The 25,176-nt window shown below is 45.7% G+C and overlaps 2 protein-coding genes across 4 annotated transcripts; both read right to left on the bottom strand.

Annotated features, from left to right (window-relative positions):
• Positions 1–223: 223 nt before the first annotated feature.
• Positions 224–5,172, bottom strand: ppiaa (peptidylprolyl isomerase Aa (cyclophilin A)). Its single transcript, XM_026321814.1, has 4 exons — positions 5,019–5,172; positions 1,842–1,961; positions 1,204–1,376; positions 224–610 (listed from the first exon to the last, which is right to left on the bottom strand). Exons 1-4 carry the CDS (start codon positions 5,085–5,087, stop codon positions 478–480), a joined length of 495 nt encoding a protein of 164 aa, XP_026177599.1. The 5' UTR covers positions 5,088–5,172; the 3' UTR covers positions 224–477.
• Positions 5,173–6,514: 1,342 nt separating this feature from the next.
• Positions 6,515–24,490, bottom strand: LOC113138791 (zinc finger MIZ domain-containing protein 2-like). Of its 3 annotated transcripts, none has more exons than XM_026321547.2 (21): positions 24,042–24,490; positions 21,298–21,397; positions 20,898–21,012; positions 16,130–16,338; positions 15,746–15,905; positions 15,065–15,307; positions 14,689–14,842; positions 13,827–13,930; positions 13,652–13,744; positions 13,227–13,431; positions 12,685–12,826; positions 12,490–12,568; positions 12,272–12,403; positions 11,040–11,145; positions 10,711–10,868; positions 10,257–10,324; positions 10,102–10,170; positions 9,458–9,753; positions 8,623–8,795; positions 8,216–8,413; positions 6,515–8,089 (listed from the first exon to the last, which is right to left on the bottom strand). In XM_026321547.2, the coding sequence occupies exons 2-21, from the start codon at positions 21,345–21,347 to the stop codon at positions 7,982–7,984; spliced, it is 2,862 nt and encodes a 953-aa protein (XP_026177332.1). In that variant the 5' UTR covers positions 21,348–21,397; positions 24,042–24,490; the 3' UTR covers positions 6,515–7,981. The 3 variants fall into 3 exon arrangements, with proteins under 3 accessions (XP_026177332.1, XP_026177335.1, XP_026177334.1); XM_026321550.2 differs by having other exon boundaries at positions 13,251–13,431; XM_026321549.1 differs by having other exon boundaries at positions 23,965–24,056.
• Between the last annotated feature and the right edge of the window lie 686 nt (positions 24,491–25,176).

Below are 25,176 nucleotides of genomic sequence, written 5' to 3'. Positions count from 1 at the left end.
TACCTTCAGGTGAGTAGAACCTGAAAAACACTGCGGCGTGTGGAGCCGACGTACAGCTCACGGCATGAAAAGTGAACCAAACCACATGTAATCATTGAACTCTCAGAGACCCACACAGGTTCTTCTACAGTGTGTTCCCAGTTCTTTAAAAGTAAAGTAGGTACTATAAAGACCAGTGCTTGAAACTGAGGTCAGTGTAAAAAAAGAAAACGGGCAACAAAACTCTCAAGGCATCTTGTTTTATTTTCTCCTTTTTGATTTAACAAAAAACCGTTGGGAGTTTATGGAAAAAAAACGTTAATGCAAAAGAAACTTTCAAAGGCAAAGTCACAAATGCAGCAACATGATTTCAACAAGAATAAAAAAACGGATCAGCTGAATCTCCATCAATAGGAATGTTGAATGCGCAGGTGGAGGCAGTGGGTGGAGGTGGGCTGGAGCATAGAATGGCAAGTAGAAAGGGTTGAGTGCTGGAGCTCAAAGCTGCCCAGAGTTGGTGATGGTGAGCTTTACTTTGGGTTTGCCGCTCTGGCTGCCCTGGTTCTCCATCTTTCTTACCACATCCATCCCCTCGACCACAATCCCGAACACCACATGCTTTCCATCCAGCCTGCAAACAGAGCGGTCACAACAATCAGAGGTTTATAACAGTCAGACTGCTGTGACAGAAGACCAGCAGGGACCATAAGGCCCCTCAAATCAAGTACAAGACTATCAACATGTTAATCATGTGTCAACACTACACAGGTGCATATAACGTTCCTATTAAGAGGATAAGACCCGTGACTAAACATGCTCAGCTATTAGAGTCTGGAGCTGGTGTTTGGAAACAGATGGGCCTCCCATTGTTGGTGAGGAAGAACCATGTGAGCCAGGTCAGCAGTGTGGCTCCCTGCTGGGTTTTTAATAGTTTTTGGACAATAACGGAGGTCTGGACATAGCACAGACCCATAAGCTGAACCAGGTTCTGGATTCACACACATTAACGCTGAGGACACCACATTTATTGTTGCTGTCAGTCTCTCTGAGGCTTGGACTCAGTAACATGCGATCACTGCAGCAGACAATTTGACTATTATCCTGAATTTAAATTAGTTACTAATCAGAATAAAGCCTAATAACCAAATGCTGAATTTCCTCTCTGGTATTAAAGTCTAAATAAAAACTAATACTTTAAAATCAAGGCTACAGATTTGCTCTCACCAGGCTGTTTTTTCTGTGCAGATGAAGAACTGAGAGCCATTGGTGTTTGGCCCAGCATTGGCCATGGACAGGATGCCGGGACCGGTGTGCTTCAGAGAGAAGTTCTCATCAGCAAACTTGTTGCCATAGATGGACTTTCCACCAGTTCCATTGTGGTTGGTAAAGTCTCCGCCCTGTAAGATCAAAACAGCTCAGGTAACTGAAGCACCATCAATGCAACCATCAATACTTTCACACACCTGAAATCAATGTTGAAGACAGATCATTTAATCCCTTTCCCAGAAGGACTAAACCACAACTGAGGTTAGGAAGAGAGACTTTCAGCTTTAAATTTTAACAATACCTTTGATATAATGTAGACTGACAACTGCAGATTTTTATAGATCAAATGATTTGTCAACAAATCAGTTATCTTTTTTATAATCAAACAAATGATACTAAACCAGTCCGTTCGGGGCTCTGATATTAAATACTACAAAAAAAGTCCTGATAAAAAGCTCTGTTAAACAGCTGTGTCACTAAAGATCTGTGGTTCCAGTCATCACAACATTTGCATATGTTTCTGTGTCCAATGGTTAATCACACTAAAAAGCCATCGATGCCACTGTCTCTCAAGCTTTTCCCCTTAGAAACCTCACCTGGCACATGAAATTGGGGATGATGCGGTGGAAGATGCTGCCTTTGTAGCCGTAGCCCTTCTCACCGGTGCAGAGGGCACGGAAGTTTTCAGCAGTTTTGGGCACCACGTCGTCCCGGAGCTGCAAAACAATAACAAAAATTAACACACCCAAAGGCAGTTAATGGTTACCAAGCAAACAGGGTGAGGTGGATTGTAAATTTCAAAACTGCGGAGAAAGGAGGGAGAGAAGAAAAAAAAAAAAACCCTTTCAAAGAGGGAAAGTTGCACATTCAGTAACCAGCAAATGAACCAACATCTGGATTGTTGCCATTCAGGCCCCGAGCCAAGAGCAGATTTACCAGACTGCACTTTGTTCCGTGAACCAACTGGTTTTGTAACTACAGCTCTACAGAAGGAATCGGGAGCGGCAGCATCTCTATACAGCATTATACAACACTGAACATGTAGAATTTGCTATTTTAAAATGACTGCACTTCCCTCCTGATGGACTGATACTTTGGTTCATTACCCATTATAAGATTTAGTGCATCCAGTGAAATCCCTTGAAGCCAGTACACTGTATTTATGATTGTGTTCCTACATCAATATTACACTTCAAGATGTTTACAGGGAACTGTCTCTGCAAACGTCTGACAAAAATCATCAAATCATGTTCCACCACTTTTTAAATCCTCTGTCAAATGACTTAGTCTGTCAAGCTTAAGAGACAATGTCCTGCCCTTTGAGCCATGTTTCTACAACAGCAAGAAGATGAACATTTACTCAGAAACCTGAGCTTTTCCTCCAGACTGTCAATGTTACTGCAAGTGACTTGACAGAGTGACGGTAGAAAGGGGGATTTGACAGAGGGCCCCGTCTCTTCAGCTTATGGCATACAACGCCACGTCTTGCCCCTTTCTCCTTGCTCCAGACACCTGTGGTTGATCCAACAACATAGCAGGAGAAACTGCTGAGGAATGCACTGCGCCCACACCAGCATTATTAGAAATCAAACAGCTGGTGCAGCCCATTGAGGAGCCATCTGTTCATGTGGTTAGCGTCTAGTAATCGTGGTCCCAGTGAAGCAGGACTGCAATACTGCACCTGACTAAAATATCTGTATATCCTGCTGATGCCACAAGTATGTTTGGGTGGTGGCTGCAGCAGACAGGCAGGACAGCTGGTCTCAGAACAGCTGTGCAGCAGGCCACCTGCTCAGCCGTAACAGAAACCATTCGGGACCAACCCATCGCCTCCCTGATAACCACAACTACAGGAGGAGCAGCCAGGCCTGGTCTTCAAGAGCCGCTGACCTGCTTAAATTCCAGCTATCCCTCAGTTCAAGCTTCTGGCTCACTGAACACACACCTGATCCAGGTAACGAGAAGCAGGCAGAGCTGGTTGGAAAACAAGCAGGGTATCAGCTCTTGAGGACCTGGGTTGGCACCCCTGCTATCAAATGTCTGACACTCGCCCTCTAGTCTCATGTTGAAACACTTTACTACATTCAAACCTGCTCCAAGCTCAAACCAGAACCATCAGGATTATTCTGATAAATCTGCTCCAAGATCAAACCAGAACCATCAGGATTATTCTGATAAATCTGCTCCAAGCTCAAACCAGAACCATCAGGATTATTCCGATAAATCTGCTCCAAGATCAAACCAGAACCATCAGGATTATTCCGATAAATCTGCTCCAAGATCAAACCAGAACCATCAGGATTATTCTGATAAATCTGCTCCAAGCTCAAACCAGAACCATCAGGATTATTCCGATAAATCTGCTCCAAGATCAAACCAGAACCATCAGGATTATTCCGATAAATCTGCTCCAAGCTCAAACCAGAACCATCAGGATTATTCCGATAAATCTGCTCCAAGCTCAAACCAGAACCATCAGGATTATTCCGATAAATCTGCTCCAAGCTCAAACCAGAACCATCAGGATTATTCCGATAAATCTGCTCCAAGCTCAAACCAGAGCCGTCAGGATTATTCTGATAAATGTGGCCGAGGTGTTTTTGAACAGCAGCCCATCCGCAGTCAAAGGAGAAGGAAGATCCCAGAGCTCCATAATTCGGGGATGTCTACTTCAGGGCCCAGGAGGCTCCGGTTACCGCCATATCACACTGGCGGGGCCAAATTTACTCCGAAGGGCTCTATGAGGAAAACCGTGTCAGCAGGGGGGTCCTTGGGTTCACATCTAGCCCAGGACTCGAGCCAAAATCCGGGCCCGCCCATGATAAGGTGCCGCCGCTCTACCCACAAAATGGCTGCTGCCGCTGCCATTAGCGGGGCGGCCCGTGACAATGGCGCCATTACGGCCGCTTATGTAACGGCAGGTCTGTTCGCTGCGGACCGACGGTGTCCCGGCGGATTCTGCTACTGCACCACCCTCCCCCCCACATGCGCATTTTCCTCATCGGGCAAACCGCAGACAACACCCCCGGTGAACCTTCCAGAACCGCTCCCGTCCGTGAACACAGGAACCGGCGCCCTTAGCTTCGGCAGCTAACCTGTCAGACGCAGCTAGCGCAGCACTTCCGTTTGCATACAAAGTCAAAACATTTATATCGGAGCTAAAATAAACCTAACGGGTTGGAGTAGATCCCACTGCCGCCTCTTTCCCCCGAGGCCTGGACACAATGAGCGGCCGTTAGCGTTAGCCGAGCCCGTTAGCATTAGCCGGAGCAAGCGGTGCCCGAGCAGCGCGCCTCGTGCAGCGTCTCAAACCGGGGCCGCGGGCCTTTAATGGGCCTCGGCACTTCAGCTCGAACGCTACCTGAGCAGGTAAACACGTTTACTGTGACTTCAACCGGAAATACCAGTCACTTGTCATGTTGTGGAGCCAGCACGGGACAGCGTTTACACCGGCATTAGTCTGGGCCGCTCACCTCACGTGAATAAAGCAGACGGTACCGGTGAAGTTCTGCAGTTAGCTGGCGCCGAACGACGCTGGCTGCACGCCATAAACACGTGCACACGGATCCGCAACACGCTTTTTACAGTCGGGCTAACGTTAGCGCGGCTAGTGTGGACTGCAAACGGCGGGGGACAGCTGAACCCGGATCTAAGGTTCTGCCCCCAGAGTCCAGTAAAGACGCAACACAGAAGCGGTTAGCTGAGACCCGGTGCGGTCTACCTGACCACAGGGAAACACTGGTCCCGCTCCTGCATCACGCGGGCTGGTTTACCTCCATGACGATCCGGCCTATTGGTGTATCGCCAGCACTGACATCGAAGAAGACTCGGGGTCGGGCCATTGCGACAGACTGAAGACGGCGGACTGAAGAATTTCCAGGCGAACTCACAGCGGGCCACTAGGAACCGAAAAAGACCGAGTGCTGTCGCTGCATTTTATATAAGACCGTGGTGGGCGGTGCGAAATCACAGCGGACCAATCGATGACATCGGACCATTTGATTGACACGCGTTTTAACGAGTCAGCAGGCGGAACAACTGACGCTCCCTTTTTACTGCGCTCTTAATGGACGGACACATTTTACGGTGTTTGATTCGTACACCAGACTGGGCCACAAGGGCGGAGGTAAGCAGTTTCAAGGTTTGTCACTGGCAGCACCGCTCGGTTCTGGTGTCCCGACATTAAAAACCCGAGCTCGAGTCTCCGAGCAGCGCGCGCCACAGATGACTGACAGCTCAGACGTCCAATCCAAAACGAGCAGCGTGCGCGGTGGGTATACGTCAAATCCCGCATTCAAAGCGCGCTCCCGTTGGCACCCGGGGGAAATGTGCCTTCGCGGTCACGCGGTCAGGGCGCGGCCCGTCATGTTCTCTGCAGCAAGAAAAAGTTTATGTCCGAAGTTTGTGTCCGGGATTAAAATGAGAAACTAGAGTTTGGCGGAGGAGGATGAATATTAACGGATTCAGGGTTTCTTCATGTTTCTGTGTTGGAGATTATGGTGCTTGGGTAGGGTCAGCCCTGGAAGTACTCAGAGTATTTACTGCAGTAACAGTAGAAATACCACAGTGTCAAAATACTCCACTATAAGCATTCAAATCCTACTTAAGTAAAAGTGTCTAAGTATTATCAGAAAAATGTACTTAAAGTATCACAGTAAAAGTACTCATCGTGCAGTAAACTGGTCCCTGTCGGTGTTTTAATGTTGTAACTGTTGTTTCTGGATGAATATTCCTGCTGCATTAATGTACATGTTGACCTTTACTGCAGTAGTTGTTAAAGTTTGAAGTACTTTTTAAACTGTACTTCATCTGCAGGATCTCACGTTTGAAGTTTTCGCTGCACAGGAAGGGGATGAAAAACTGTCACTGGAGAAGTAATTTCCAAGTACCTCACACTGGAACTCCATGCTGCCAGGTGGAAAAGGTGCAGAGGATCAGGAACTGGTCTTGTAGATGTGGGAGCTGGTTGCGGATCATGGTGTGTGGGGGCCTGGGGAATTGGCATCGATCACTGACCTTTAATGAACTTTCACGACCTCTGGTTGATGCTGGGTTCATGCTGGCATCAAGCCCCAGCCCGCCCACACTAATTTGTGAGGCTCTCACATCTGATCTGTGCAGACAAACGAGAGTAAAGAGTCGCTTGTTCTATGAAAGGGCCTTTTAAATTAGTCGCACGTTAGGTTTTACATTTTTCTCCTGCCTCCTCCTTTTCTCAGATTCTTTGTAATCAACATTTGACACATAATAAAAGCATCACAGGCTCATCTTGTCTTTCCAGTGTGTGTTTATTAAATTACAAAGGTTATTATTATTATTGTTATTAGCATCGTTACTGAATCATAGTGATCATGTACAGTTTCATTTTTTTCCAGAAGCCACTGGACTCACTGGGACATGGAGACACCAACACTGTCTGACTCTAGTCACTTTACAACACGCAGAATAACAATGAGGAGGAGGTGGTGGACCAAGATGAGTCTTTAGGATCACATTTACAAGCTGCTGCTGACTGAGCTCTGCAGTCGACTCAGGGCCATTTGAGGCAGCAGCAACTTTTACTCTGCTGTCTGATGGCCTCTCGCTGTCCTCAGGGTGGGACAGTCTTGTCCCCACTGAGGAGGCTCGACCGCAGAGGAACACAGGCAGCCGATGCTCCTGACAGGAGGTTCTAGAGCTGGGGTTAAAAAGAACCTTTCAGTGAAACGAGTCATTTTCCACTTTTCATTTCAGATGTCTTCTATCTGCCAGATCCAGATGTGAGTTAATACTCTGATTTGCTCTTAGCCACATGTGCAGACTGGGGACTGTGGAGGAAAACCCAACGTGTGGAGTCCAGAACAGCTTCAGCCTCCTGAAACCACCATCAGAACCTTCAGGAGCCGTGCAATATTCTCAAAGAAGCTATGTAGACGTGCTGATTTCATTTATCTTCTATTCTTTTAATTGGCTTTTTAACCTGCACCACCAGAACCTGAGACATGTATAGAAAACGTAGGTAAAAGAATCAGAAAACTGCAACATCTGATTAATCATCTCCATCATTCTGTGTTTCTCATCTGTTTATGGAGAGAGTCTCAGGAAAACCTTCAGCCCGTCCAGGCTGCACACAGTGGCTAAGTGTAAATGCTGCACCGGTTCCAGGATGTTTTCCAGTCTCTGAAAGCCGACAGTTCCTCTGTTGCTGCTCTGCTCAGCGTATCCACGTATCTCAGATGAAAACGAACATCTTCAGAACCAGACGTGGACTGCTCCTTTAAAGCTCATCTTCACCTGGTTATCCCCTTCACCTCTATGGACCAGAAATATTCTGGTTTTAAAAGGATCGCCGCTTCAGCTCATTAACTTCAAACCGCTTTTTATTCCTCATCGTCGCTGAACATCCAGGACCAAACAATAACATCCCTGAAGAATCAAACTGAAACAGCCTGTGCGGAAGGAAGGACTTCGGTCTAAAAGCTGATGGGTGACGTGGAGAACGACGCTCAGCAGTGAATGTCATCTGGAGTTAAAACTTCATCCCAGACACTTTAATAGTTTTTAGTCGCTGCCTGTGAGCGCTGAGGGAATGAACAACGAAGCATCAAGGAAATAAAAAATAACAATAAAATAATGTTACTATCAAGTCCATAGTCACACATCAAAAAGGTTTCTTATTTAAACGTTGGGTTTTGATTCCTTCTCATTGTATTTTACACTCTTTAAATTCTGGAGGTGTGCGACAGTATCTGCGTGTTCAGTTGTTCTCGAACAGGGAGAGCAGGTCGTCGTTGTTGTTGTTCGGGAGGTCTGGAGGTCCGAGGTAGGACAGCAGCTCGTCTGGGTTGGTCAATTCTGGAAGCAGCTGCAGAGACAAACGGGTGAGAATCTTTAAGTTCCATTATTAATATTATTAACGTCCATTAAAAGCTGCGGAATAAAAGCCAGTAGACTCTGGGTGTTCCTACGGTCGAGTCTGGTTTCTACTCACGTCCAAAGAAGGTTCGGGAACCTCCGCAGAACCCCCAAGCATGAAGGAGCCGTCGCCTTGGAGACGGGGATTCTGGTTGCTACGTTGCATCATCTGGTTACCACCCGACAGTGGGGAGTTGCCATGGAGACCCTGTGCCTGCTGCTGGGAGAGAGGAGCACCATGGGAAGTGGAGTCCATACGGCCTGAGACTGACATCTGAGAGAGGAGGAGAGAGGCAGAAAGAGAAGAAGGAAAAAGGTAGGAAGGAGAGGACATAGGGAGCAAGAAAAGAGGAAAGGAACAAAAGAGGTGAGGCAGAGGGAGGAAGGAAGCACAAGAGGAGAGAAGGAAAGAAAAGGAAGAGAAGGAAATAAGAACCGAAAAAAAAAAAGGATGATGATGATGTTGGTGTGGGGGTATGATACCTGTCCAGCCAGTGGGTGGGGAGGGGGCTTGTCGGGGGTGAGCAGGGCACTGGACAGCTCAGACTGGTAAGACAGAGGGGGAGGACCCGGTGAGGAGAAGTCTCCCCCGACCCCTGGAGTCCCAGGACCAGTGAAGTCTGAGAAACTGCTGGACTGGCTGGGATAGGACGGAGCTGCAGACAGACAAGGCAGCGATCAATATCAGACAGCAGCTCATCAATATCTTCACAGCACAACAATTAACCTCAATAAACAATGTCCACTGACTCTACAGGAGCCCAGTAAGGCCAGATAAAAAAACGACTTCCTGTCAGTCACAGTGTTTATTGATCTGATCTAAACATCACATGTCTCCAGAGGTTCAGTTCAGGCTGCAGGACGACTGACAGGAACTCCAGCTGTTCGGGACTCACAGCTGGAGTCAGGTGCTTTTCTAAATGTTACGTGTCTGCAGATGTTTCCTGTTGTGACCACTGAGCTGCTTCCTTTCTCCTTCTAGTGACCACGGACAAGCTGCCCGGTGCTTGAAGCGAAGGGTGTAGTGTCTCCTGTGTCACTGTCCTGATCCCTGTCTTCGTTAATTATGAAGCACCATGAACTACAGTCGCGACTGTTCCGGCTGCTGCTGTGTGTTAATGCAGCGCTGGATCGTCAGATCAGTCGTTAATATTTCATGACAAAGGAAGGAGCCATGTATCGACTGACTGTCGTCCGTCTGTTTAAAATAGATCAGACACCTGTTGATGGTGAAAAATGTTGCAGGTGGCGCATCAAAAATAAAAAAATGAAGGCTGAAAATTCAGATTTATGGAGTTGAGAGCCCCCACCCCCTCACCTGGTCCAGGGTAGTCAGGTGTGTTGCTGCTGTTATTGCTGCCCCCTGCAGGTAGGGAGGGGTAGGGCATTGGGGAGGATGAGGAGGAGGGCACAGAGGTGGAGGAGCTGGATGGGGTGGGGCCGAGCGATACAATCATCTCCATGACGCTGGGCAGGACCATGTGACTGGGGCTGAGCGTCCTGCAGCGCTTCAACACCGGACCGTCCGACTCCTCCTTCACATGGATGTCCGGCTTCACGGGGACCGGTTTCCAGCTGCACACTGGGTCGATGGTGATCTCCTCGTACTCCGAACTAACGAGAGGAGGACAAGGAAACAGAGGTGAGGAAGAACCGTGTGAGCCCACACACACACAGACACACACATAAACAGCACTTTTAAAGATATAGGATACAGTTTATTAATCCCTCAGACGTCACACCTGTCACACCTGCAACATGTTTTCTCAGTGCAGGTGAGGTAACTGAGCAACATAGTGACAGAGGCAAATCTCAGTGTTAGCCTGTTAGCCATGCTAACTCCTCCACCCACCCTGTCCTCTCCTGCATCTACCTTTATACTCACCTGTTGGACTTGGGTCTGACTGCACCATAACAACAGATACCACCTAGTCACACAAAGCAAAGCAATAAACTTCTTACTTCTGGACGTAGATGAGGATTCCCAGCATGTACTGATCCACCTCCAGACCTTCCAACAGAGCGGTTTTACTGCACAGACACACAGACACGTGTTACACTGGAGGTCTGTAGGAATAAGGGAAACGGGGCGAGTGTGGATGTATGTGTCTGCCTACTTGCACACGGGGCATCTCCACGTCCCTCTCTCACAGTTGAGCTGCAGGTACGACTCCAGGTCAAAACACTGAGGACACAGACGTCAGAAGGTGTTAATAAACAAACAAAGATATTTAACTGCTTTGAAAAAGCCAGGGAGTGACCCTCTGAGCAGGAGGAAACACGACCATCCACAGTCTGCTCTTTATGTTGTTTCCCAGCAGCTTTAGCCTGGACCGACCTGCAGCTCCTGCTGAACCACAGCTGCGGGTCGAGGCTGCGTTTGACACTAAAGGCTCATGTCTGGAATTGATTCAGAAAAATGACAAAGCTGCACTCAGACCCGAAACACAAGGCGCCCACATGTCTGAACAGGAAGTACAGTGGATCATCCTCAGGTCGGGTCTGGCTGTGCTCGTTATGTTGCTCTGACATCACAGTGTGCGGCTCGTTGTGATTGGCTGTAGCTCTGACCTGTATGTGTCTACAGTCGTGACCTCTGGCGGGCAGCTGGATGCGGCGGAAAGTGATCGGACATTTTAAGGAGACTCTGATGGCTGTCTGCTCCACGCCATCCTCTCCGTTCAACCCGGGAGTCCCAGGGATCGAACCGCTGCTGAAGTTCCTCTTTACTGCACCAGACAGACAAACAAAGGACTGTTTCACCAAAAACAGCAGGAACAGTTTTTAGCATCTACTCTCTTCAGACATGGAATTACATCTGTTAAGCTTCCGTTCATGCTAATGCCAGATTTTCTGTTGCTCTTCACACCAGTGACCCTTTAAAGAGTTGGTGGACTCACTCTTGGTGACACAGTGCTCTGCAGGCAGCAGCCTTTTCTTCATCAGACCCTGCAGCACCGAGCGGACCGACGGACGATGGACCAGCTGGAGGACAAACAGGTGAGACTGTGGAGACGGAGAGAGACAACGGTCGTCAGCGTAACAAATTCACACTTATCTACAGGGATTAAAACTATTCGGTTAGTCCCTGACTCCAAAATGTTCTCCAGGTCTCCGGTTTACTCTCCCACTGCTCCTGCTGGGTCAACAGAATAAAACTCTCTTTTCTAAGCTCTGGGAAGGTTTTACTCTGATCTCACAGGTCTTACTGCTCTGTTTTACCCACATTAACAAAGCAAAGAAACAGATCCACATCTTATAGACTGACTCAAGACATTTTCACATCGTTTATCATTTGACTGAAGTTACACTCTGTTTTCAGCTGGGTGGGATACTTCCCCAGAGGTGGGAAGTATCGAAGTACAAATACTTCATTACTGTACTTAAGTAGATTTTTCAGGTATCTGTACTTTGAGTATTTATTTTTCTGAGGACTTTTTACTTTTCCTCCCTACATTTAAACACAAATGTCTGTACTTTCTACTCCTTACATGATCGAAACAGGCTCGTTACTTTTTCAACCTCCACAGACGACGACACGACGTAAAGGACGTAACTAACTAGAGGGAAGTCCAGAGTCTTCAGGTTACGATAGAGAGAAAACTCGCAGTGCGACGTGGAGGAACAAAGGGATCCAGGGAGTGTGGCAGAGTCCGATGACGATGCAGAAAATTCGGAAAAGCAAGACATTCCTCATCCATGGTCGTATTTAAAAGAACTGTTCAAGACTGATTCATGGTGAATGTGTTTTGTTCCCTGTACCAGCTCTGAGCAGCTTGTTAATAAAAGAAGAGTTTCATGTTTCTGTGTCAAACTTCTTTAGTTTTGTGGAGTCATCTAAAGATGTATTGAGTATCATTTCAGACCCTGTAATTTCCTAGTTGAGTCAGTACTTCTACTTTTACCAGTCTTTTTTCACACAAGTATCTGTACTTCTACTTAAGTATAGGCTGTGAGGACTTTTGCCACCTCTGGTAACGTCTTTGACTCCTCATGTATCATCTACCTGCTTCCCTTTCAGCCACGGCAGCAGGAACGTTTGTCGCCTCATGTCAGCAGCTCAACACTGACGTGACAGAGAGAAATGTGTTTGTCGTGTGTGCGGTCTGAGTCCGTGGCAGTGTGTCCTTACACAGCAGCAGGCGGTCACGGTGATCTGGATCGTGTTCCTGCCCGGCTGACAGACGTGCTTCAGGTACAAAGGCTTGTGGGAAGTTTTGTTGTCGCCTCGTTCGATGGTGAGAGGAGTCGCGTTCACGCTCACCTGCGCAGGAGAACAGAAGGTGAGTAACAACATCCGCACTTCAGTGCTGACGTAAGAAACAGGAAGAGCGAGGGTGAAGGTCAGACCTGGACGGAGGCCGGCCAGTTGGTGTTCATCTGTCGGTCCTCGTGGTGGTAACACTTAAACTGGAGCTCCAGGTCTGGTCTGAGATGAACAAAAACAGACGCCCCCACAGGGGGAATTAGGACTCGTTCTGCTCAGTGAGGTGGTGAACAGCTTCGGCACTAGTGTGTGTTTCGTGTGTGTTCTGTGGGTCTCACCTGAGGATGAGCGTTTTGTACACGGAGTCTTTGAGCTGGAAGACGTGGTTGCTGACAGCCAGGTTGTGCTCTAATCTGAAGGGCTCTAGGACCACGCCGTCACGCACTGGGAAGGTCAGCCGCAGGTCGTCGCTGGGGTTACCTGTACACAGGAAGTCAGCATGGTCAGACGTCTGCATGCTTCCTGTAACGCCACCGTTAACCTGAGCGATGTGATTATAATACTATAGATAAATGGACTACATCATTGTCAATAAGATGATTTTGTCGCAGAGAGCAACCAGATTATTTCATATTTTATTAAATCATATATTTAATCTGATCATTTCACTGATTATATTGATATTTCATTGAAAACAACCTGGTTATTTCAGTGCTGATAATCTGATAATTAGCACATCCAAAATAATCTGACATTTCACTTATAATAATCTGATTATCTGGTAATTACAAACAACAAAAGGATTATTCTGTGCATTAATGAACCTAATCCTTTGACTTCGTGTGTGTGTGTGTAGACGACCTGATCTATTATTGATAACCTGCGTGTGTTTCTGTGTGTGGACCTGTCGGAGGGGGAGGGGCCAGGTTAGGTTTAATGTCAGGCAGGAAGGAAGAGGGCGTCGGCTTGACATCGCTGTTGCCAGGTGACATGTAAGGCGGGGCCATGGAGCTGCTGGGGGTGATGGGAGGGGTCGGGTTACCAGGTACTGGGGAGGAGGGGTAACCTGGCAACCCTCGACCGGGCTGTGAAAGAGAGAGAGACATGGGTGAGAATCCTTTAAGGTGGAAAAGAGCAAACTGTCGCCGCCATCACAATCTAATACAGGAATAAAATGCTGGTGGTTTATAAAACAGGTCCAGGTCTGTCCCCATCCCTCTGGAAACCCTCTCGGCTGTGCACAGTAACTGAACAAATATTCTTAGTGGTCCACGAGGCCTGGTCGACACACAGAGCTCCTCTTACCCCAGATGGCTGGTTGAAGGAGTTGTAGACGCCACCTGCGCCCCCTGTTGTCAGAGCGTTTAAACCTCCTCCCTGAACATTAAAATGGTCCTGCTGCAAAAGCAGAACAACAAACACAGATTCATGAGTCTCATGACAATACCTTAAATAAATAGCTTATGCTAACAGTCCTCACCTTGTAGTACTGGGAGTTGTGGGGTCCGGATGGCGGGTACTGTGGCAGGGGCATCTTATGGCTCTGATAGGAAGGGGAGGAGCCAGATCGCTGGGGGGTGGGACCTAGGCCAGGAGATACAGAGAAACAGAAATGATCTTGAAGCTCCATATGGAAAAGAACCAGTGTTTTAGCGACAGAGAACTCTTCTCTCCCCTGGTTCTTCTGTGCTAAGCTAAGCTAACGTCCTGGACTCACAGGGCCAGATCACTCCCACCTCCATAGGTCCTTGCAAACAGCGTTCTATAACTGTGGTAGTTCTCAGTTCCTGTGGTTTGGACACACAAAATAAGAGGAATGTCTTCCAAAGGTTCTAAGAACAATGAAAAGGTCCCTGAGGGCTGAAAGCCTCTCATGCTTCACTGTGTTCAGGCTGGACCTCACCCATCTGATCCAAACTCATTCACTCAAACTGCTGCTGGTGTTCATCAGGCTTCTTTCGACCTGCTGCTACTTTGTGTGGTGTTTAGCTTCTGCGGCGTCCTTCACTCTGTCGTATCAGCCGCCGGTTCCCAAAGAGCGTCCTTGTGCCTGTTTGTCACAGTGAACCACGTGAGGCATCACTGTCCGAGGTCAGCCACATCACTGCGTCTTCCTGTAGCTCCTCACTGCTGCAGCTGTTTCAGCTCCCGCCCACGTGTTTATCGGGTCTCGGTCTGATTTTTACCAAATGTCTTACCAGGGGAGCCATGTTGCATTAGAAACTGACAAAGCTGCTTCACAGGTTCTGTTACAGGTTCTGTTCGGACGTGGAGGTGAACTTCTGTTGCGGTGATCAGAGGAAACAGAGCAGCCACACTCACCCCACCTGCAGATGTCTTACCTGGGTGGTACTGCATGTTGGGTCCAGAGTACGGGCCAGGCCCAGAGTGACCGCCTCCACCTGAACCTGGCATTGAACCACTAGCACCGCCAGGACCCGTCATCACGCTGGAACCAACAGGAACACCGTACTGCTGAGACATTCCCGGGAAGGACTGAGAGAAGAGAAGAGAAAGGGTTTTATCTTTTAGGGTAAATTACTGTTGATGTGATGAATCCAAACTGCCGTTACGCTTAAATCAGATTCAAACTTCAGCTTTGAAACCTCTTTTAAATTTATCATGTGCATTAGTCTCAAACTGTTTTGTTCTGTGCTGTTATGAGTTCGTCAGTTTGAAACGCTTTAACTCTGATCAGTGCAGGCCACTAATCCTCACCTCAGAGTTGTAGGGCCGTTTCAGACCTTGTGGGGGCCTCGGGTGGCCCTGCTGTGGCCCAGGGCCATAGTTTGGGTGTTGAGGGACCCTTTGAGGGCCAGCTCCGGGACCGTACATGGGGCCCATTGAGGGGGGGCCCCTGGTGGGTCCTGGACCAGGACCCATACCTCCATGAGCCATGCCAGGGGGGCCACGGGGACCGGAGTGAGACATGAATTGGTTGTTGTACGCCGGCCCTCCCATCTGAGAAACAAACACAGAGAAGCCCTGATGTTTAACATCCCACTAGACCAGCTGAGACCAGAGAGAAGCTGCACCGGAACCAGAGGCTGTAAACAGTGACGGCCGTTCTCAGAGTCTGGAGCTGGTTTTTGGAAACAGACGGGCCTCCCATTGTTGGTGAGGAAGAACCATGTGAGCCAGGTCAGCGGTGTGGCTCCCTGCTGGGTTTTTAATAGTTTTTGGACAACAATGGAGGTCTACGGCTCAGACCCATAATCTGAACCAGGTTCTGGATTCACACACATTCATTGGTGCTGCCAGTCTCTGGATGGGATCTGGACTCAGGGACACACACACTGAATCAGCAGCTGCTGTGTTTATATTGTTAAAACATTAAATCCTTAATCATAATTAACTGAACCCTGAACATCCTGCACTGACAGCAAACCTTCCACTCACCTGTCCATAGTTCATCTCTTGGTTTTGTTTCTCCTGGATGGCGGCGACGGTTGCTGTGGCAGTAGCGGTTGCCGTGGCGGCCGCGGCAGCGACGGCAGCGGCGGCAGCAGCCTGAGTGAAGTCGGCCGAACCTCTGGAGCCGGCCGGGTTAGACGGGTAACTAGAGACGGACGTCACAGTTTGTGTTTTATTCTCTACACTGAAACACTGAAGTTTATATTGTTGAGGATACGCTTCATTGTCTTTTTATTTATTTGACACTGTTTGTAAACTAAACTTTGTTGTTTTCAGGAAAATGTTGTGTTTCAGTTTATTTCTCAGACACTATTGAAACAAGTAACTTTTATTTCTTTTCCACTGAACAAGCAGAAAAAAACCACCCACCTGCCTGCGTACCCCCCAGGTCCTCCAGCGTAGCCCCCAGTCGTCCGGCCGTACATGCCCTGGTTCATGTAGCCTTTGCTGGGCTCCCCATAGCCCTGTTGGCCCATGTAGCCTCCAGGCCCGCCGCCCATGCCTGGCCCCCCGGGACCCTGCATCATGGGCCCCCCACCTGCGTTGGCTCCGGGCCCCATGACCCCTCCACCCAGACCCTGATCAACACAGAAACACTCCATAAAGACATCGGACCTCACTGCAGTAATACGACCGTGTATATATCCTCTGTACCTGCTTTCTAAATGTTACTGCAGTAAAAGTCCAAAAGTACCACCATCACCAATTATTGATGAATTATTGTACTGATCACTTTAATGTTGGAGCTGACATTAACTACCTTATGTACTTCTAATTTGAAGTACTTTATATACCGCTGGGTAGCTGACGTTAACTACCTTATGTACTTCTAATTTGAAGTACTTTATATACCTCTGAGTAGCTGACGTTAACTACCTCATATACTTCTAATTTGAAGTACTTTATATACCGCTGGGTAGCTGACGTTAACTACCTTATATACTTCTGATTTGAAGTACTATATATACCGCTGGGTAGCTGACGTTAACTACCTTATGTACTTCTAATTTGAAGTACTTTATATACCGCTGGGTAGCTGACGTTAACTACCTTATATACTTCTAATTTGAAGTACTTTATATACCGCTGGGTAGCTGACGTTAACTACCTTATGTACTTCTGATTTGAAGTACTTTATATACCGCTGGGTAGCTGACGTTAACTACCTTATGTACTTCTAATTTGAAGTACTTTATATACCTCTGAGTAGCTGACGTTAACTACCTCATATACTTCTAATTTGAAGTACTTTATATACCGCTGGGTAGCTGACGTTAACTACCTTATGTACTTCTAATTTGAAGTACTTTATATACCGCTGGGTAGCTGACATTAACTACCTTATATACTTCTAATTTGAAGTACTTTATATACCGCTGGGTAGCTGACGGTAACTACCTTATATACTTCTAATTTGAAGTACTTTATATACCGCTGGGTAGCTGACGTTAACTACCTTATGTACTTCTAATTTGAAGTACTTTATATACCTCTGAGTAGCTGACGTTAACTACCTCATATACTTCTAATTTGAAGTACTTTATATACCGCTGGGTAGCTGACGTTAACTACCTTATATACTTCTGATTTGAAGTACTATATATACCGCTGGGTAGCTGACGTTAACTACCTTATGTACTTCTAATTTGAAGTACTTTATATACCGCTGGGTAGCTGACGTTAACTACCTTATATACTTCTAATTTGAAGTACTTTATATACCGCTGGGTAGCTGACGTTAACTACCTCATATACTTCTAATTTGAAGTACTTTATATACCGCTGGGTAGCTGACGTTAACTACCTTATATACTTCTGATTTGAAGTACTATATATACCGCTGGGTAGCTGACGTTAACTACCTTATGTACTTCTAATTTGAAGTACTTTATATACCGCTGGGTAGCTGACGTTAACTACCTTATGTACTTCTGATTTGAAGTACTTTATATACCGCTGGGTAGCTGACGTTAACTACCTTATGTACTTCTAATTTGAAGTACTTTATATACCTCTGAGTAGCTGACGTTAACTACCTCATATACTTCTAATTTGAAGTACTTTATATACCGCTGGGTAGCTGACGTTAACTACCTTATATACTTCTGATTTGAAGTACTTTATATACCGCTGGGTAGCTGACATTAACTACCTTATATACTTCTAATTTGAAGTACTTTATATACCGCTGGGTAGCTGACGGTAACTACCTTATATACTTCTAATTTGAAGTACTTTATATACCGCTGGGTAGCTGACGTTAACTACCTTATGTACTTCTAATTTGAAGTACTTTATATACCTCTGAGTAGCTGACGTTAACTACCTCATATACTTCTAATTTGAAGTACTTTATATACCGCTGGGTAGCTGACGTTAACTACCTTATATACTTCTGATTTGAAGTACTATATATACCGCTGGGTAGCTGACGTTAACTACCTTATGTACTTCTAATTTGAAGTACTTTATATACTGCTGGGTAGCTGACGTTAACTACCTTATATACTTCTAATTTGAAGTACTTTATATACCGCTGGGTAGCTGACGTTAACTACCTTATGTACTTCTGATTTGAAGTACTTTATATACCGCTGGGTAGCTGACGTTAACTACCTTATGTACTTCTAATTTGAAGTACTTTATATACCTCTGAGTAGCTGACGTTAACTACCTCATATACTTCTAATTTGAAGTACTTTATATACCGCTGGGTAGCTGACGTTAACTACCTCATATACTTCTGATTTGAAGTACTTTATATACCGCTGGGTAGCTGACGTTAACTACCTTATGTACTTCTAATTTGAAGTACTTTATATACCGCTGGGTAGCTGACATTAACTACCTTATATACTTCTAATTTGAAGTACTTTATATACCGCTGGGTAGCTGACGGTAACTACCTTATATACTTCTAATTTGAAGTACTTTATATACCGCTGGGTAGCTGACGTTAACTACCTTATATACTTCTGATTTGAAGTACTTTATATACCGCCGGGTAGCTGACGGTAACTACCTTATATACTTCTAATTTGAAGTACTTTATATACCGCTGGGTAGCTGACATTAACTACCTTATATACTTCTGATTTGAAGTACTTTATATACCGCCGGGTAGCTGACGGTAACTACCTTATATACTTCTGATTTGAAGTACTTTATATACCGCCGGGTAGCTGACGGTAACTACCTTATATACTTCTAATTTGAAGTACTTTATATACCGCTGGGTAGCTGACATTAACTACCTTATATACTTCTAATTTGAAGTACTTTATATACCGCCGGGTAGCTGACGGTAACTACCTTATATACTTCTAATTTGAAGTACTTTATATACCGCTGGGTAGCTGACATTAACTACCTTATATACTTCTAATTTGAAGTACTTTATATACCTCTGAGTAGCTGACGTTAACTACCTCATATACTTCTAATTTGAAGTACTTTATATACCGCTGGGTAGCTGACGTTAACTACCTTATATACTTCTGATTTGAAGTACTATATATACCGCTGGGTAGCTGACGTTAACTACCTTATGTACTTCTAATTTGAAGTACTTTATATACCGCTGGGTAGCTGACGTTAACTACCTTATATACTTCTAATTTGAAGTACTTTATATACCGCTGGGTAGCTGACGTTAACTACCTTATGTACTTCTGATTTGAAGTACTTTATATACCGCTGGGTAGCTGACGTTAACTACCTTATGTACTTCTAATTTGAAGTACTTTATATACCTCTGAGTAGCTGACGTTAACTACCTCATATACTTCTAATTTGAAGTACTTTATATACCGCTGGGTAGCTGACGTTAACTACCTTATATACTTCTGATTTGAAGTACTTTATATACCGCTGGGTAGCTGACGTTAACTACCTTATATACTTCTGATTTGAAGTACTTTATATACCGCTGGGTAGCTGACGTTAACTACCTTATGTACTTCTAATTTGAAGTACTTTATATACCGCTGGGTAGCTGACATTAACTACCTTATATACTTCTAATTTGAAGTACTTTATATACCGCTGGGTAGCTGACGGTAACTACCTTATATACTTCTAATTTGAAGTACTTTATATACCGCTGGGTAGCTGACGTTAACTACCTTATATACTTCTGATTTGAAGTACTTTATATACCGCCGGGTAGCTGACGGTAACTACCTTATATACTTCTAATTTGAAGTACTTTATATACCGCTGGGTAGCTGACATTAACTACCTTATATACTTCTGATTTGAAGTACTTTATATACCGCCGGGTAGCTGACGGTAACTACCTTATATACTTCTGATTTGAAGTACTTTATATACCGCCGGGTAGCTGACGGTAACTACCTTATATACTTCTAATTTGAAGTACTTTATATACCGCTGGGTAGCTGACATTAACTACCTTATATACTTCTGATTTGAAGTACTTTATATACCGCCGGGTAGCTGACGGTAACTACCTTATATACTTCTAATTTGAAGTACTTTATATACCGCTGGGTAGCTGACGTTAACTACCTTATGTACTTCTAATTTGAAGTACTTTATATACCTCTGAGTAGCTGACGTTAACTACCTCATATACTTCTAATTTGAAGTACTTTATATACCGCTGGGTAGCTGACGTTAACTACCTTATATACTTCTGATTTGAAGTACTTTATATACCGCTGGGTAGCTGACGTTAACTACCTTATGTACTTCTAATTTGAAGTACTTTATATACCGCTGGGTAGCTGACGTTAACTACCTTATATACTTCTAATTTGAAGTACTTTATATACCGCTGGGTAGCTGACGTTAACTACCTTATATACTTCTGATTTGAAGTACTTTATATACCGCTGGGTAGCTGACGTTAACTACCTTATATACTTCTAATTTGAAGTACTTTATATACCGCTGGGTAGCTGACGGTAACTACCTTATATATTTCTAATTTGAAGTACTTTATATACCGCTGGGTAGCTGATGGTAACTACCTATTATACTTAACATTAAAATAAAATAAACAGCAAAGATACAAATAAACATCAGGATCAATCACTTCTGATTTTGTTGAAGTGTTTTTTATGGTCCAATACGTCAAAATAGAAACTTGAATTCCTGTTTGGTGATGTCATACCTGGCTGGCTGAGGGATTGGTCACTCCCCAGACGGTGGTTACCACGGAGAGGGATCCTGTGGGCTGATTGGTTGGCTGCTGCCAGCTGGAGGGGTCGTAGGGGTACGAACCCTCACTGCAGATATACAGAGAGAGTTCGTGTGTTTCTCCATCACAAGCCTTAATGCTCATGTTCAAAACTCAGTTTCCCAGAAACAAAGTTAAAGTGAAAACAAAAGGGCTGGGTGTCGTTATACTACAGCGATCGATCCATATTAAAGGCTGGAGTATCAATACTATATTGTTTTAAAACATACAGATTTATATCTAAATATTAACTGTGTTCCTCTGGTGAGTTACAGGAAAGAACATGTTCAAAGAAAAAAATGACAATAGTGTGTGTGTGTGTGTGTGTGTGTACCTGTGGGGGTTGTTGGCCAGTCCAGCCTTCATCTGGTTCAGGGGGTTCATGCTGGGGGGACAGGGCTCACCAGGGCCCAGTCAGACAGACAGGCAGACTCCTGGAGACAGACACAGACATAAGGGGTTAATTATCTGAAATCAGCTGATACAGTTTAATTAAAAACTACATTGCCCATCTGCCTCCTCCCCCTCTACAGAAATTATCTGACAGTGACCAAAACAAAGAAGATGTCTTAATGTTGTGTTTGCCTTCTGACAAACTACACTGGAAATGTTGTGATTTAAACAAAGTGCAGCCTTTAATTTGTCTATATATTATGAATAACTACAGGACCCACAATGCCTTGCACAATGACAACTTAATGTCCATTACTTCTACAAAAGTAACTTCATAGTAATCACCTGAATATTGATCTGAATATGCCAAAGGGGAATTATTAGGGGCTTCAAGAAGTGATTATTTTGAATCTAGATATTTTTCAATAGATTTTCAACGGATGTTTTAGTTTATGACATTTGAAAAGATCATTAGATCAGACTGAACTGGCTGACAAAAGTTCATTTAAACCATTAGCTGACTGGTCAGGTAACCAGGTGAGGAGGAGGAGGAAAGATGAAGATATGGCTCTGAGACCAGATTACTGGTCTTTACCACTTATTCTAGTTTACAGAACAAACTGTAAACCATAGGTACGACTTCACCAGCCCCTCAGACTAGTCCATGGATCACAGCGGGTCCTGGAAAAGAGAGTCTCATACTATAAGTCTTGTGACCTGCTGTATGTCCAAGTGGCAGGTGGTTTATGTCCATCTGTCTGTGATCAATTATATTAGTTCAACTTAATTAAACTAGAGTTTAAACAACTAGTTGGACTGAATCTAAAGCTGTTCTGAAATATGACGATTTCCTATGAAATTAAATGGAATCATTTTGGGGTTTGGACCATTGGTCTGACAAAACATAAAAACATATCGATTATTAAGATTATTAATCATTGGCAGATCCATTGATACTGTAAATGATCCACAGTTGAAGCCCTGTCTTGGTCTAGAAATGGTAGGAACATAATGACAAAGTCCAAGTCAAGTCCAGATGTCGTGTTTTGACTAAAACAATCCAAAGATATTCAGTCTCCTGTGATCTAAACCAGAGAAACACAGAAACTGGACAGACTGGGACAGATTTATTTATTTATTTATCTCTCTGTGTTCACATCATCCACAACACAGTAACATCTACAACAGAGAATAAACCAATGCAGAGGCCAAATAGCAAATCAGAACAAATTGTGAACAGCAGTGAACTCTGCAGCGTAACGTTCAAACTACCACCCAGTCATACAGACAAAACACAACGCCCACTGAACGATTTTCTGACTGACACTCCCACCTGGTTCATGTCAACAGCTGAGGACACGGGTGTCACCAGGTGTGTGACTCACCTGAGCACACATGCTGTCACGCCTGACGCCTGTACACTCAGGTACAGTTACACAGACCAAAACAACACCCTGTAAACTTTAAGATAAACAAACTCAATAAACTCCAGAGCAGAGCCACAGCTGGACCAAACCCTGTGTTGTTTATTCACTGGACGAGGACGGTAAGAAACTTAAATACACCGTCCAGGTGAACACAACAATCCCCACTAGACAGAAAAGTTATTTTCAGGTTCAGGTGTGAGAATAATAAAGACTTGACATAATTAACTGTTTCTGTTCCACTAAAACTGCTTCAGTTCATGGTTCTGGCTCTTCCTCAACATCCGCTGGAATTTATAATATTCTGCTCATCACACTTCAAAGCTGTTTGTCAATCAGAACATCTGTAAAGGTACAACACGTGCTCGTACGTGCACGTCTCCAAGTTTCCATGTGAGCTCGGTGAAACATGAGCACATGAACTGGAACCTGATACATGACCATGTGTGACACCTGAACAAGCCCAGACAGACAGTTTCTTCTGGGTAAATGTCCCAGGGTTCACAGCTGCCCGCCAGCTAAGGCTTAGGAAATAGGAGGACTACTTTAAAGTATTGGAATAAACAAATACACGGTGCAAACACGGCATCGTAAATGAACTCAATGGCGACCCCGAGCCGCGTGCACGACACACACGCACACGTCTAACAATAACGTTATGGCTAAGACTTAAAAACAGACCGACATAAACCGGCGGGGCTGTCCCGGTTCTCTGCCTCGTCTCCGACTGACGGTGAAACGAAGAGCACCGACAAAATGAACGTGTGACCGGAGACATTTTGAGATTCGTCGTAGCGTAACAAGCTAATGCTAACAGGCTAACATGCTAACAGGCAGCGCACAGCGGCTGAAATGAGGCTTCTCGCTCGGTAGTGCCGCTGTTAGCGCTAGCATGCTAACCAGCCGACCTCAGCATATTATATAAACACCGTAAAATAATTCACCAACCACTGAAATGATTGATATGATTCAGTGGGCACGAAGCGACATATCAAACAGCGGGTGAAATGTTAAACCCACTAGATATTTGGCGCTTTCAGAGCTGTTGCTAAGCTATGTTAGCCTAGCTAGCACCACGGGCTGTGACAATGGAATGCTAAGCGGCTAACAGCTAGCAGCTAGCTGCTCCTCTCGTTAATGTTACCGAACATGTGGATCCGACCGAGCAGCTGCGCTTTTCTCACCGTCAGCAGCTAAAACATGTAAGTCTGGACATCCCGCACAGTGTCGACAAATGTCGCTTTTCCCAGAGCCGACCTACCTCCTCTACTTCCCCGGTGTCCGAGCCCTGCTCCGGGGCTCCGCAGTCTGAGCTCCTCCGGGCCTCCGGGGCATGAAGGACCGAGCGCACCCAAAGTCAACCACCACAGCGAAAGAAGCTACTCCCCGGCGGCCAAAATATCCAGAAATGTCCCGATAAAATCCTCCGAGGTTCACCCTGGATGACTCCAGCAACTAGCCAGCCCTCCCTGCCACCGCCGGCCTCTGCGTCTGATTATCCGGCTTCAGGAGGCGACACCATCCCCCGCAGCTCCGGGAGCGTTTGTTCAGACAGAAATCAGGGCTGACATGAATTCGCTGCGGCTCAGGCACCGGGTGGAGCTTAGCACCGGAGCCGCTTCAACGCATCGCTGCTGCCGCTAAGAGAAAGTCAGTAGGACGGACCGGAGAGAGACAGAGGGAGCTGGGGGAGGGAGAGAGAGAGACAGGTGGTTAGAGAGAGAGAGAGAGACAGGTGGGGAGAAAGAGAGAGACAGGTGGGGAGAAAGAGAGAGACAGGTGGGGAGAAAGAGAGAGACAGGTGGGGAGAAAGAGTGAGACAGGTGGGGAGAGAGAGAGACAAGTGGGGGAGGGAGAGAGAGACAGGTGGGGGAGAGAGGGAGAGACAGGTGGGGGAGAGACAGACAGGTTGGGGAGGGAGAGAGAGAGAGAAGACCTGACTTGTAATCCCAAAACACTGGATCCTACACTACCCATAATGCACCTGGGGTGTCTTCATTGGTGCTTCTCCACTCCAACTCAAAGTCCATGTCTTTCAGGGTGTAACAGACATTATGCCATCATAGTCATCTCATCTCGATCGCATCACTGTGACATCACTGTGACATCACTTAGTGTGTGGACCAACCATCTGCTCGCCCGGAGAGCTGGCGATGCCATGTTGCTATGGCAACTGAGCCTGAAGCTTGCGGCAACATCTGTCACCGTGGCAACAGAAGGTGTGAATTCTGACTGAAGATTGATTTCAGTGATAAGGAGGAACTGAGCATGTAAGGAAAAGGTGGAGGGATGGAAAGGATGAAGGAAAACAAGGACAGAGAAAAGGAAGCTAGGGAGGAAGAAAGACCTGACAGGACAAAGAATAAAGTAGAAATGTGAGGAAGAGGAGGAACGTC

Source organism: Mastacembelus armatus, chromosome 9 (genome assembly GCF_900324485.2).
Source record: "Mastacembelus armatus chromosome 9, fMasArm1.2, whole genome shotgun sequence".
Taxonomy (NCBI): Eukaryota; Metazoa; Chordata; class Actinopteri; order Synbranchiformes; family Mastacembelidae; genus Mastacembelus; species Mastacembelus armatus.
This window is presented reverse-complemented; position numbering and strand designations above follow the sequence as displayed.

Bases quoted from the DNA above. Each gene is read 5' to 3' on its own strand.
- ppiaa (XM_026321814.1), bottom strand. From the start codon at position 5,087: ATGGCCCGACCCCGAGTCTTCTTCGATGTCAGTGCTGGCGATACACCA. The intron at 1,377-1,841 runs GTGAGGTTTCTA...TTGATCTTACAG, and splicing joins TCCCCAATTTCATGTGCCAG to GGCGGAGACTTTACCAACCA. The intron at 611-1,203 runs GTGAGAGCAAAT...CTCTGTTTGCAG, and splicing joins TGCACAGAAAAAACAGCCTG to GCTGGATGGAAAGCATGTGG.
- LOC113138791 (XM_026321547.2), bottom strand. From the start codon at position 21,347: ATGAACCCCCTGAACCAGATGAAGGCTGGACTGGCCAACAACCCCCAC. The intron at 12,404-12,489 runs GTCTGACCTTCA...TCTCCTGCGCAG, and splicing joins ACTGGCCGGCCTCCGTCCAG to GTGAGCGTGAACGCGACTCC. The intron at 10,171-10,256 runs GTAGGCAGACAC...GTGTCTGTGCAG, and splicing joins TGGAGATGCCCCGTGTGCAA to TAAAACCGCTCTGTTGGAAG.